General features: G+C 39.5%; 1 protein-coding gene across 4 annotated transcripts in view; it reads right to left on the bottom strand.

Annotated features, from left to right (window-relative positions):
* Positions 1–3,809: 3,809 nt before the first annotated feature.
* IGF2BP3 (insulin like growth factor 2 mRNA binding protein 3) overlaps positions 3,810–13,306 on the bottom strand; it is a 110,984-nt gene continuing 101,487 nt past the window's right edge. For all 4 annotated transcript variants that reach the window (XM_068208845.1, XM_068208852.1, XM_068208859.1 and 1 more), the window contains 4 exons: positions 9,519–9,593; positions 6,474–6,605; positions 5,238–5,351; positions 3,810–4,320 (listed from right to left, as the gene is read on the bottom strand). In XM_068208845.1, the coding sequence (XP_068064946.1) occupies positions 4,219–4,320; positions 5,238–5,351; positions 6,474–6,605; positions 9,519–9,593 (423 nt within the window). In that variant the 3' untranslated portion in view covers positions 3,810–4,218. The remainder of the gene's footprint in view (positions 4,321–5,237; positions 5,352–6,473; positions 6,606–9,518; positions 9,594–13,306) is intronic.

The raw sequence follows: 13,306 nt of genomic DNA, 5'->3' as shown, positions 1-13,306 counted from the left end.
GGAAAGAACTTGGTCCTCATCCATTTTAAAGAAGCATTTCTAATCTCTGGTAAGCTACTGCAGTGCCCCAGCCATGTTACCTGCCAGCCTTGATGATACTATGGCCTGATAGTCCTATAAGCTGGGACGTAGGAATTAACCCAGACAGTCTGGATGGTCAGTACTGTGCAACACTAAAGCCCTTTTGGAAAGAGAACATTTGGGAACATTTCAGTTGGAGAGATCAGGTGATTTCTGGGTAAAATGAAAATACCAAACAGTTTGTGCAATGAGTCTGTAGATTCAGCATTCAGTCCTTCTGGACAGGTACATGTTGGTTTGGCTCTGTGAAGGATCCCTTGATGAGATGAACGGGAGAAACCACTAAGTGAAACTTTAGTCATCATTTCTCTGATTTCTTGCACTGCATCTGAATAACTTCATTTTCAAGCAGTGTTTGAGTCCGTCACTTGAGCTAACATGTCTGTTAGAGCCCAGCTGGAGTGCTTTCTCAACAGTTTTTCATGTTTGTCTAAGAATCCTGCACCCTAGCCCCATATCAAGCCCAGGCTGTCTTGCACAGCACACATGCTCCATTTAATGGAAAATGATACAAAGAGCGCATGCCTTGGAAATTGCAGCTTAAGAATAAAAGCTCTGGAAGGTTAGAAGCAATTTAGAATGTTATGATAAAGCAAATGCTTAAACAGTCAGGTCTTGAGCTGTCACAAATGCACCAGCAGTACAGAGCAAGGCTTGACTTTTTATGTTGCTCAAATGACAAGGTGCTGTTTCTGAGAAGAAAGCCTGATATTGACATGGAGAAATGAGCTTAGGATGCCCTGTGAAATGTGATACTCTATGCAGTACCTTCTACAGACAATTTCTTCAATTTCCTCTTTCTGCTGCTTGGTCCCAGGAAATGAGCTGTGAAGTAGGAAGGTGAAGGAGTTTGGAAAACAAGTTGGGCTTCCCCATTCTCTTTGAAAAGATACAGATTTGTGTCATTCATGATGCTCCTTCATTCCCCAACACGTCCTGCTCGTGGTGTAAGCATTCAGTTAAACATCTGGTCTCATTTTACTCCAAAGAACGTTAATAAGGATATAAATGGAGAGGTGATACCACCTCACTGGCAAGTGGTGTATTTGGGTGGTCATGATAGGGGTGAGAGGTTGCCAGGACTTTTGTTTGCCTATGCGACTGGTTCTGCCTGTCCAAGTTTCTAGGGCCACATTAACGACAAAGCTTAATCACTACAAGACCACCACAGTTCAGATTGGGTAAAAAAAACCTGCATCCCCTCTCCCCCTGCCCCCCACCCCAAAAAAAAAAAATTACTGCGTTTCTGATCTCCTCATGTTTGCCCTGACAGGATTGTCAAGTCCACATTCCTTCCACAGCAAATGAGCCTAAGTGAGTGGTGCAAGGCCAACCATGAACCATAGGTTGTCCTACAGACTATATGGCATTGTTAGATGGGAGGGAGAAAATTAATTACAAGCCACAGAAGTCACAGCTTGTCTTGGGAAGTGCAAACATTGTAACCTGGCTGTCCTAGCAGCTGTGGAATACCTGTAGGTTACTGCTTATCCTTATCCCAGTTATTACAGACAGAAAACCGACTTGATCAAAGCACTGCAAGTACTCAGGACAGTCTGTCCCTATGCCTCAATGATTTTAAAAAAACACCACACAACTTTATCTGATGATAGGAGTTAAACTCTTTATTCCATTCAGAGGCATCTGGCAAGTAGAGCTGCATTGGGGGGCACATTACAGATGAAAAATGATCCATACTTTCTGGATATTGAAATCATTTACAGTATTTACTTTCTAGCTATTCCCAAATACTCCAAATTACCAAGTCTCAATTGAAAAGAAAAACTTGAGATATCATATTAAGTCTAAAAATTTAAGAGAGATGACAGTATTTAAATCAGCAGATGTAAATGCAGTGCCTATCTGTAAAGGAATTTTTAATGGAAAATAATGAAGTCAAATCCTTCTCAAATGTTAAGAAAGGAACGTCCAACTGACTTAAGCCTCAACAAAAATTAAAATGCTATGTACTTTCCATACTTCAGTAATTTTAAATTCATTGTAAGAAAAAAAATTATCCTAAAGGCTAGATGAAGGTCACTGTCAAAAAAGGAAAAGAAACTCATTTTTCTTTGCTAAAACTACAACATAAGTTTGTGGTTTTTAAACCAATTAGTAAAGAAGAGATGCAGGAAAAACACTTCAGACCATTTTCAAAATTATCTAATCTGTACAACAATGATCTTTGGGAAAATTATCTAGTCTATGTAGTAATGCCTCTATTTCAACATGAACCTAAGAGGTAGATAACAAAATGATGAAACAAATGTTTTTGCTTGCTGTGCCCCTCAAATCAGTGCAGCATGGTGATTCTGATCATCTCATGCACAAAAAACATCACAAAAAAAGGTTCAGAGGTAATAGCATGGCTCTGTCGACCACACACACACAGGCGCGCACGCGCACACACACACACAGCAGTCTTTATGCACCATGTGTTGCCACATTTTTTTTTTTTCTTAAACTGAGGTAGACTGAAGTTTATTGTAGAAACTTGAATGTGTCACTATTACCACAATCATCATTCAAATTACATTTGGAAATTTAAAAATTTGGTAACTTTCCTGTTATCCCTGCCTTTTGACATTTTTTTTTTGTTCTCCTCTAATGGTTGGTTGCAGAATGTGCATAAATCCTGCTGCATCTATTATAAGCCAGGCTAGAGAGGTTGTTGTTTTGTTTGTTTTGTTTTTTTTTTCCTTGTAATCATTTTCAAAACCTTCAAAGTGGCTTAGTGTGGCCCATAACAGCGGCTGGATATGTAAACTTAGCCTTTCATTATCTTTCAATGTGATCAAACACTGTTTGACCTTCCCCCATCGTGGTAACTGAAAGCAGTATGATGTGATCTGCAGACAGCAGAGACCCTCATGGCCTCAAAAATGCTCCAGCAGATCAAGTGTTCTATCAAACTGAAGATGAAGCTTGCTCTTTGAACAAAATGGCAAAGTCCAAATGGGCTGCAAATGGTTAAATGTAGCATTATTAGGTAGTGATGGTCAAAGGCACAAAGGGTTCATGCATTCAATCAAGTAGCACAAAAAAAAAAATTCAGCCTCTTGCAGCCTTCTAAATTTTTCCCCCAACCCCAGCCTCTTGCCATCACTTCCTTGTCCTGTTCCCAAAAAAGTACCGTCACAAACTTTTTCATCCCATCTTAAAAGAAAACTAAACGGCATTGCTGCTATCAGAATGTTGGCATCATTCACTATCTTTTGAACATTCATTGAATTTTTTTTAAACAAATGATGGTGTTGAAGCCCTCAGGAAATCTGAGGCTGTGTTTTTTTTACCCACCTTACTCCCATCAGCCAGCAGCTAGAAGTGCTCTACTATATTTTTCCCCGATAAGTCTGTAGTACTCCTGGCTGGTGGCTGATCAAATTTTAATTTTTTTTAAAAAAATAAAATGCTCAAGAACTATTAGCTTTATAAAGTATACAAAATACCAAAAAAAAAAAGCAAAAAAGGAACAATTTCTCATTGAGGTACTAAATGCCTGAGGTAGTTTAGTAAAATGCATATTTATCTTTTTATGCCCTGGCCAACACCATTCAACACTTCCCTTAGGTTATTAATGGCAGTGTTATGTAAAAATGCAACCAAATTCTTTTTAAAAAATGCCACTTGTTTCAACATTGGGACTAACACTTAAACTCTTGTCAATACCCTTGCTCTAACCCTAGCCCACCCACAATCCCACCCTCCATATGTGTTTATTCTTTTACAACTGGACCTATAAGAGCAATGCCTTTTCTTTTTTTTTTTGTTGGTTTTTTCTTTTCTTTTTTTTTTAACCAGTGAACTCAGAAGAGAAAGCTTCATTAAACCAAGTTCTAAAGTTGTTGGGGAATAATAAGAACAATAAAAAAGACTAACGAGTTTATGTTAAATTGTGAGAATAGAACAAAAGGGAAGTGAAGGGGTCCTTATTTTAAAGCTGGGTTTCAAAAGTTTGAGAGAGCCTAAAGAATACATTCTCAGAGACAGCGTTCAACGGTTGCCTGGTCCTCGAACAGGTGATTGGCTTGGTGGAACTTCTGCATAAATCTTCAACAGGTGCTCACCACCTGTCTCTCTGTCACACAGTCTGTCTTTGGTCTGGCATCTGTCTCTGATGGGCCATTTCCTAAACCTTTATTTTCGTCTTGGCTGAGGCTGTCCGCTTTGCAATGTTTTTTGCTGTTGCTGCTGCCTTCTTACCTGAGCCAGTATTTCCTGAATTTTTCTCTGAGCAAGCTGAAGGGCACAAAGAAGAAGAAACAACCCATTATGATGTCATGCTGCAGTGATTGCTGTTACAACCAACAAGAGATGCTACCAGGATTAAGAAAATCTGGAATTACTAAATTTCTAGTACTGACAAGATTACTTGTTAATTAAAATACACTTGAGATTAATCATTATGTACAGGCTAAATTTTAATTTTTCTTCTCTTTTCCACCTACCACAACTACTTGCATGGTCAGTTTTCTCATCTGTAATATAGAAAGCATGAGAATAGGAAGATGACTACCAATGTGGAGATTATTGAAGCTACAGCCTTCATTTTGCTCCTCTGGAAATACTAATGTTTTGTAAGAGCCACTGTTTTAATAAAGAGGGTACAATTTTTTTATACACTAGGGTAACCAGAAGGTCAGACTTCCAGGACTTCCCAGCCCTCCCCCATCTCCTTTATGAACTACAAGTCACTTGCAGCAAACGATCAAAAGGAATGAGTCTGAGTTAAGTGAAGGAAGGAATCTGGTGATCCTTTTCTTTATGACAGCATATCAACAGATTGGGCAATGTGGATGAATTACATATCGGGGTGTATTCTTTCCAGATACTACACTATGGCTTGTGTCTCCGTTCCTTCTGAATTTCAGCCCAATCACAACTTGGGTTTTCTTTTGCTTTCAGCAAAATTTTAGCAGTGCCAGAGCCTGCATAAATTGACAGAAGAATTTAAGGAGACTGTTTTGCATATGTGAACGTGCAGTATTGTTATAAATCTCTCTCACAGGCATGAGGAAAGTTTATTGCAGCAAGACAACCAGAGGAGCCTGGCAAGCAGTGCTTTCTGTATCCTGAGCAAAATCCTGCACGTGGCTATAAAAGAAAGACCATGGAAGCATCAAGACAAATACAGAAAGTCATTGCAGTCCTCCTACCTGGCATGCATAGAAGTGACCAGTTATTTTCACAACCACCTGATCATTTTCATCAGGGGTCTGGTCACGAGGGACTACAACTTCTGCACTTGTCAAGTTTTGAAGCTCATTTACCTATAAACAGATAGTACAAGTCAGAAAACTTTAAACTAACAAATGTTATACAACCACCAAGCCTCAAAGATACCAACCATTGAAACATCATCCTCTAAGCTACATTTTTTAAAACCCCTCACTAACAGAAAGCATCTTTATGCAGCAGTGTGCACTCTGCAAGCTGAGCCTCTTGTGTCTCTTAACATAAATTAGCACCAAGTCCTCTGGGTTTGTAGAAGTGTTTTAAAGACCAAATACAACACACAGAAGGTGTTAAATACATGGCTTAAAAAAAGCAAATAGATGCTACAGTATTTACAGTTGAGTTTAAAAGCGTAAGGTCAGAAACATCATATAACAGAGGAAAGAAAAATGCCAGAGTATTTTACACTTTTCCTTCAAAAGCCTACACAAGATGGAGAACTTCAGACTGAGCAGGTGAGAAGTTCTGTTTGTTCAAATTATTTTCAGCAGCTTATCAGGTTTCCATTGTGTTAAGTAGAGGTAAGGTTAGAATCTTTGTCTCATTAAAACTAATTTTACTTTAGAAATGCTTATCATTGTGCAATTAAAGTTTTAGATTAACAGCTTCTCAGACATGTTTGTCCTTAAACCTCTTGCCTCTCCAAGTAATGGAAGAGGCCACACGGCCTCCTGGCACTTGACCTAAAGACCCTGTTGCACTCAGGATGGACACCCACGACTGAGCCATGTCTTTGCAAATATCATCTAGCTCCTGACTTAACACCATATGAAAATACCTGAGCACCAGCAGAGCACCAGCACCTTTTTAGGACTGAAAAATCTCAGTGATGTTATTTTATACAACAAACTGAGCCTGAGAAATACCATCAATTTAATTGAAAGAAAGATAGGTAAACTTTTTTTGTAATACTGAGGTCTGAACATGTCTTAAATTCCTACCACTTATTCAGAAATGAAATAAATCAGTCTAAGATTGGCTTCAACTCCGCAGTAGAAGAAAGGAAAATGTAACAAGTACAGCTAAGAAAATACCTCCTGCTTTAATGTAACATCAAAGAATTATAGTTTAGCTAAAAGTTAAAGCTTAATGTGTATATACACTCTGAATATGAAACATAACTGAGCAACACTAAGGGTTTTATTTCAGCTACTTACTGTTTTGCCTCCTTTACCAATAACTCTACCAGCAGCATAGGATGGCACTTTTATATGAGCCTCAAGTTTCACTTCTTCTTTAGGTCCAAAGAAATTTTCTTCTTTAAGTTTTCCATAGATTCTCCCTTGAGCCTGCAAAATTGCTTTCAGTTAGAGAATGTTCTTGGGATCTAGTTAATGTCAAGAAATTCCACAGAAAGGAGAATTCTTAGTACACAATCTTGACAAAGTGTTTTTCCTAATAAATACACTACTTTTCTAAAAGAAGTCTTTGTACCGAACTAGGAAGTACCAGTGTCCAGCTTCAAAGATTGCTTGACAAACCAGGGAACCACACAGCAATTTAACAGACATCATTATTATTATGCTTTTCAGTAGAAATATTGCTTTTAAAGGAAACTATCACATTTCTGTAGAGGTAAAGAGTGGTAGAAAGAAGAACCTCTCTCTACCTCTTCTTCAGGGAGAAGTTTTTTATTACACCCAGAAGCACAAAATGGAACTAATTGATTCAGAAACCCATTCTTTTGAGGATGCCAAACTAAAAAAGCCACAACACCCCCAATAAGTCATGGTCTAAAGACTCCAGTGGGAGCAAAGAGCTTGCTTTTACAATCCATTACAACATATTGTTTAAAAATTTATTAATTTACACTTACTCAAATTTCCAAATGAAAGAATCAAACTGCCCAGATTTAAATAGTTCCATGGGAACAGTATTATTCCAACCAGCACGCAATTCCTTTATCTGGGAAACACACAAGTGCCAGATAGCAAGAAGAATGTCCACTGAGAGTGAGGTTGTAAATTTGTTCATTTTAAAACACATTTATTTCCTTATTCACAGCTATTTATCAGTGAATTTGTGAGAGATGGTAACCAAATCGTCTACTCTTTGGCTCCTAGATGCTTCAAAAGAACACACATTACTGCCAAATTATAAAGAAAGGTAAGATGTGGACTTGAAAAAAAGACTGTAGATGGTCTTCCAACATCTCCAATCTTTCAGTTCTTTAAAAGGTCTTTAGGAAAGGAAACAACCTAACTGGGCTGCAAGCCCCTGCACAGTAAAATGGTGGCTGACATGTGTTGTCTACATTAGATTCCACTTCACTTTCACATATCCCAGATCCAAGGCAACGCAGCCATGCATGAATAGTGGTGTCACAGGGATGCCTGAACTCTAGGGAGCACTGCAGCAGAGGCTCTGAACAGTGGCATATTCCCATTGCCTTGCTAATAACTAGCCCTGCACACTGCAACATCCTCTGGCTGCAGCAGCAGAGGAAGAAAGGGATGCAGCCACTGCAGCTACAGGGGACATGAATCACAGACAGCAGAGCACAATGGAGTAAGGAAAGGATGCTGAAGTCACGGGCTCTGGGATAACACTGCCTCTCCAAGAGCTCATTACTCATCTGACCAGCAACTATTCCCTCTTCAAGTTGTTGAGCACCAGTTTTCATTCTTGGTGCCCCAACAACCACTGTCCTAGGGGAGAAAAGCTTCTTAATGGGAGTTTAAGGAGAGTGGACCTGGCCCTAAGGCCAGCTTCGGATTAACAGTAGTGATAAAAGGAAGGACTGAGCTCTGCCTCTGCCCATCCCAGTCAAGAGGGCATTGCTCAAAGAGAAGCTATAATACTACAACATCTGGAGCTGAATAAAGCCCCGAGGGACAATCCCTTTCCTTCTTAAGACCAGCATACCCCAGGAGCACTGACTGTGCTATTACACTGATGCACCTTTGCAAGCAGAGCTCAAGTGTAAAGTAGTGACTGATTGATGTGGTTTTAAACTACCTATGAGGTGCAGAAAAGGGACACTTTCCTCCTTGCATGAATCAGGTTGGAGAGAAGAGCTTCCAGAAGAGCCCTGTGGGACTCCCAGTTTATCTTGAGGAGGAAACCTAAGAACAAGCCTTTGCCTACATGAAAAGTCAGGATAAGGGATGCCCAAATTTCCTTTGGCATGCTACTCCTTGAGGGTAAGTCTACTGATATCTGATGAAAATAAAGAGTAGCCAGTATCTGACCTTGTGCTGACCCCAGACCATAAGAGTATCTGATATGTGAAACATCCCATGTGGCCAAGCCCACATGCACACAGAAAATATCAAGGAGACATAGCTTCCTAGTCATGCTTTGCCTTCAGTGGCATCTCAAATGCATACGGTAACTGAGCAACAATCCCAAATGCATCTAAGTTTGTTATTAGCACTGCAAAATACCTGCCCTGATAATTTTCCAAAAATCCTAAAGGCATTAATGTAACTGATATCCCTGAAGTTAGTGCACCTCCTTCTTGCAAGATGCCCTGAAGCAAAAATACAAAGTCAAAAACAAGAACAGACAAGAAAATGATGCCAGGACACAAACTCTCAAGTGACTTTCTACATGCTCCAGGCCACATTTGTGATGATGCCAGGCTGCTGCACTGAGCTGCCTGCATCACTCCTAGCGGTCAACTCCTTTTGGGGTAACTAGATTTATCCCTTGACATTTAAGGCAGAAGGCTACTCTGGAACTTAATTTGAACACAGATGGGATAATCAGGTTGAGTATCTCCTTGTAGTTGCAGTGGAAATACAATTAGAAATCTTGCATTTATCTGTGGAGCTACACAAAAAGCATTTTCCATTTGGCACAAAACAGCAACCTGGGAAGACTCAATTTTGTCTTGTCAGCTTTGTTATTTCAATTAAGCACACAAAACTGTTGCACATACCAAGACAGATTAAAAGACTCAACTCAAAGGTGCTTGTAGATAGAAGAGAAATTTAGGAATGTAATATGGCCATATTTTTATGCCATATTTTTATTTCACTTACATGAAACACACACGAGTTTTCAGGTGACCAGAATGTGGCCTCCAATAGTACTGTATTACTCATATTCCTTTGAGACACCTTTCAGCAAAAGGAAAGCAAAACCCAAGTGTTTACTAAAATTCTGAATAAAGTGTGCTTGGAGCTAAGAATTTTGTTTCCAATATTGTCCCTTAGGACCAAAGGCTACTACATATTGACAAGTTTTGTAGGCTGTACCTTGAACTGAGCTTCTGGAGGTCCAGTGATGATAACCATTCTCAGCTTAGCATCTGGTCCTTCAGCAGGGGCAATCTGGAATGGATAAACATAGCTATTGGTAGCTGTCTTTTGAAGGAATAAAGTCACCTCCTCCCCATTTCAGTCTCACATTCTGTTCAGGAGTGAAAAATTATTCGTTACAGCGGCAGCATCACACTTCAGTCATGACGAGTTTGTTCTCTTTAAAGTGCATTAATTAGCTGTAATGAAATATGGAGAAACTGGCTAAACCACCATGAGCAAATTTACTTCTGAAAATTAAAGACACAGCTACTCATCCACACATGGCAGAATCCCACATGGCGTTTTCATGTGGCTTTGAGTGATGTAAGACATGTAGCCTTCACAAAGACAAATCTGGTTAATAAACTGAGATTCTCATCCCTACCCACTAGCTTGAATAGTCTAACAAGTTTTGCTCATTAGCAAAAGCTCGCATCCATTCCCCTGAGAACAGAAGATCGCTTTACTGTAGTAACTAATCAGATCCAAAACATTCCTCTATACTGGACAATGTGTGACCCAAATAAAAATTAAGCTCCACCAGAGCTGAGACAGAGATGCCTGTAGGGTCTTTAGCAGTTCATGTCACCACAGCAGTAGGATTTCTGTGGGGGTTTTTCTCAGAGTCCAGTGGCATTGAATAATTCAAGCTAGCCTCCGACATTCCGAATGAATCTTTTGTTTATCACAACTGACATTTCCATTGTTGCATCAAGTATTACATAGCTGCTGTTGAATGAGCAATATATTAAACACTACAGAATTTCATCTTAGCTGTTGGCATAGGGATGTTATTCATATTTAACAGCTGTAGTTTATTTCAGACAAATTACCAGTCATCAGGCATCATTTTCACTAAAGAATTTTGCTAAGGAAAGTTTACAACATTATTCATATTGTACCCTAAGATGGAGAAAGCATTACATATTGGTTATCTGGTTTGCATATCTATTTTTCATTATTTATGAATTCCAATTGGATATATCTAAAAATACACATTAATTTTACAGCAGTACATTTATATGACATGACGTTGTGGTAAGAACAAGCACAGACTAAATTCATTCATTCTTTGGAAAAAGTATTTTAGAGGGACAAAATTTCAGGGCACTTTTAGAGGTAGCTGACTGAACAGAGTTCAGCCTGATAATTGTCATTCTTGTAAAGTGGACTGTTTTGTCTCTCAGCCACCTCTAATTTTCTTAGCAAACAATCAGCACCTTCATTAAAATTTTAGGAAAAATATTTTCCATCAAGCCTTCATTACATCTTATGCGTGTCTAAATGTTCTGGGATATATCTTGCTTTGATTTTATCCTAGAATATTCTGTTCTCAGAAGTTAGGGTAAAGCATGGCTGAGGGCTGCAAAAGAAACATATACCAACTAACATTTCAATGTCTGAAGGGGTATCCTAAGAGAATTCTTTGTTAATTTTTGTCTGTCTGCCCTTGGAAAAAGTATTTATATACATACAAATAGTATACAAGTGGTGAATTTAACTTCTGAGATTAAATAATTTTACATTCCTAACCAGAAAACAATCTTTTATATGCCAAGCCACAAACTGACAACTTTATACACCCAAACCCAGCTTTCATCAGGAAGGGCTGCTCTGGAAGGAATTTATAACCAAGGAGATGACAATTGTTCACAACAGGTCCAAGAAGCACAGGGTGGGCAACAGACAACTCAAATCTCTGCCTGGCTCTTTTGCTGAATAATTGAGTCTGTTGGAGTCCCACACTGAGCCTGCATTGCCAAGCAGTGACCCCCAGCACTGGGACACAACCTAAGCTCAGCAAGAGCCATGTACACCTTTGAGGTGACAGCCTGGGCACTGCAGCCTCATACAGAACCCCAGTGCATCTGCAGTTTGATCGTGTGTCGATGGGTTATGAGTTTCACCAGATATACAAAGCTCAGCATGAGCACAGAGGAGATGCAGGAGGATGTAAAAGACTTTCAGCTGTAACAAGCTACAACACAACCCAAAACAAGCATTTTGCACAGACTTACTTCCTCCACAAAGTATGGTTATTGCAGTTTAGCAAGTTAGAAGTTACTCAAGCAGCACTTCCTCCAGCTCTCAGCTAAAAGATTCCTTGATTCACAATTTATTATTTTGCTCCAAAGTTATGACAGAGGGCAAGTTAAAGTGGTCCCATTTCATAATTTACCAGTTGCCATATTTAATACTTTCACACAGAAGCAAGCCTGATGCTTCACATTTTTCTGCCAGATTACAGGTTAAGTTGCATTATCTTAATAGATAAGTACACATGCAGTGTCCCAGTTTTGCAAGCATACCCTGTATCTGTATAGTTTTTTAAGATTTAATCATTTTCACAAAAAAGCTTCTTTACTTTATTCCTACTGAAGGAACAAAAGACCAGAACTCAAGAAAACTTCTATCTGAATTTAAATTAATACAGAAATGTTAAATGCATGGGGTAGAGGGGTGCCAGCCAGTAGAGGAAGCCTGAGGCCACTGTTAGCCAGATGCATGGAAATAATGGAAACTCCCTTTCCACTAAACTCTCTTCCAAGGACCAACTGAAGAACTAGTTTGGACGGGTTCTTGGAGGTCCAGGTTGTTTCACATTTCTCTCTCCACCTAGCAGTACCCTTCATACACTGCTTAAACTTCAGATACAAGCTGCAGGAATGGAGAGGGGAAGAGGAAATACATGTGATACATTACAGCCCCATGCAAGACAGATTTGATAAAGAAATATGGACACCTCTCACTTCCTCCTGTTTCATTTTCCCCCTAAAAATATGGTTATTAGTGCTCAATTAATATAAACGATCTGGGTAGTATAACTATTTAACATTCTGCTCAAAAAAGGACGGAGTTGGGCAGTGTGTCATTGGTTGACTGGCCAGTAAACAGATCAGCACTCGGCAAACCACACACAAGACTCATTCATCAGGCTTCCCCAGTTATTTTGCTCTGTATACTTAGATGAACACCTGCCAAGCTGAGCTCAGCTTCACCAAATTCAACTCAGCATCACCAGCTCCTGCCCTGTGCCCCAGACTTTTGGCAGATCCCTGCCATAGCACTCACTAAACACATCACTCCTCTGAAACAAAAATAAAGAGGGCTGAGAAGAAAACATTTGTTTTATCTGTGGAGTAATATGTCCATCTGACAGCATACCAAAGCTACACACTGTATTTTAAATACACTGTTCTCTAAACCTTTCTTTTTTTATTTTTAAATTTAGGCCAAAACATTATCTTTACAGCATAAAACAGCAGAAAATATTATTAGTAAGAAAAGAGTGCTCAAGCATCTAGAGAAGTTACTTGTTACAAGGGCATTCATGGCCAAAAGCCAAGGCCTTCCTATGACTGCAACTGGTACTAACCCTTGTACACAGAAAAAGATTTCACCAAATTGACTAAAACTCAAGCTTCTATTAGAGGTCAGCCTCTGCAAAACATCCTGTTCTTAGCTACACTGAGGTGGTCAATACACAAACAGCTGGATGTTAAACCTGGTAACAAGGTAAATGTGCTGTTAAGGACTGACTGGCCCCAGGAGCTTGGAGCAGCACATGGGTGAAGTTACAACACCAACAATTCAGCATGGAGCCATTTGAGCTTGACAGCCCAGACCAATCCATCTGGCACAGAGCAAGGGCAGCCACGAGAGTAGGGAACTTCAACTGGGCTGCTGTGTTTAGAAGGGGAATTTACCCCACCAATTTTCACTTTACCTAAAGCAAGGAGAAA

The sequence above is a fragment of the Anomalospiza imberbis genome, chromosome 1, assembly GCF_031753505.1.
Source record: "Anomalospiza imberbis isolate Cuckoo-Finch-1a 21T00152 chromosome 1, ASM3175350v1, whole genome shotgun sequence".
Taxonomy (NCBI): Eukaryota; Metazoa; Chordata; class Aves; order Passeriformes; family Viduidae; genus Anomalospiza; species Anomalospiza imberbis.
Note: the sequence above shows the minus strand (reverse complement) of the source record. Positions and strands in the feature narration are given on the sequence as shown.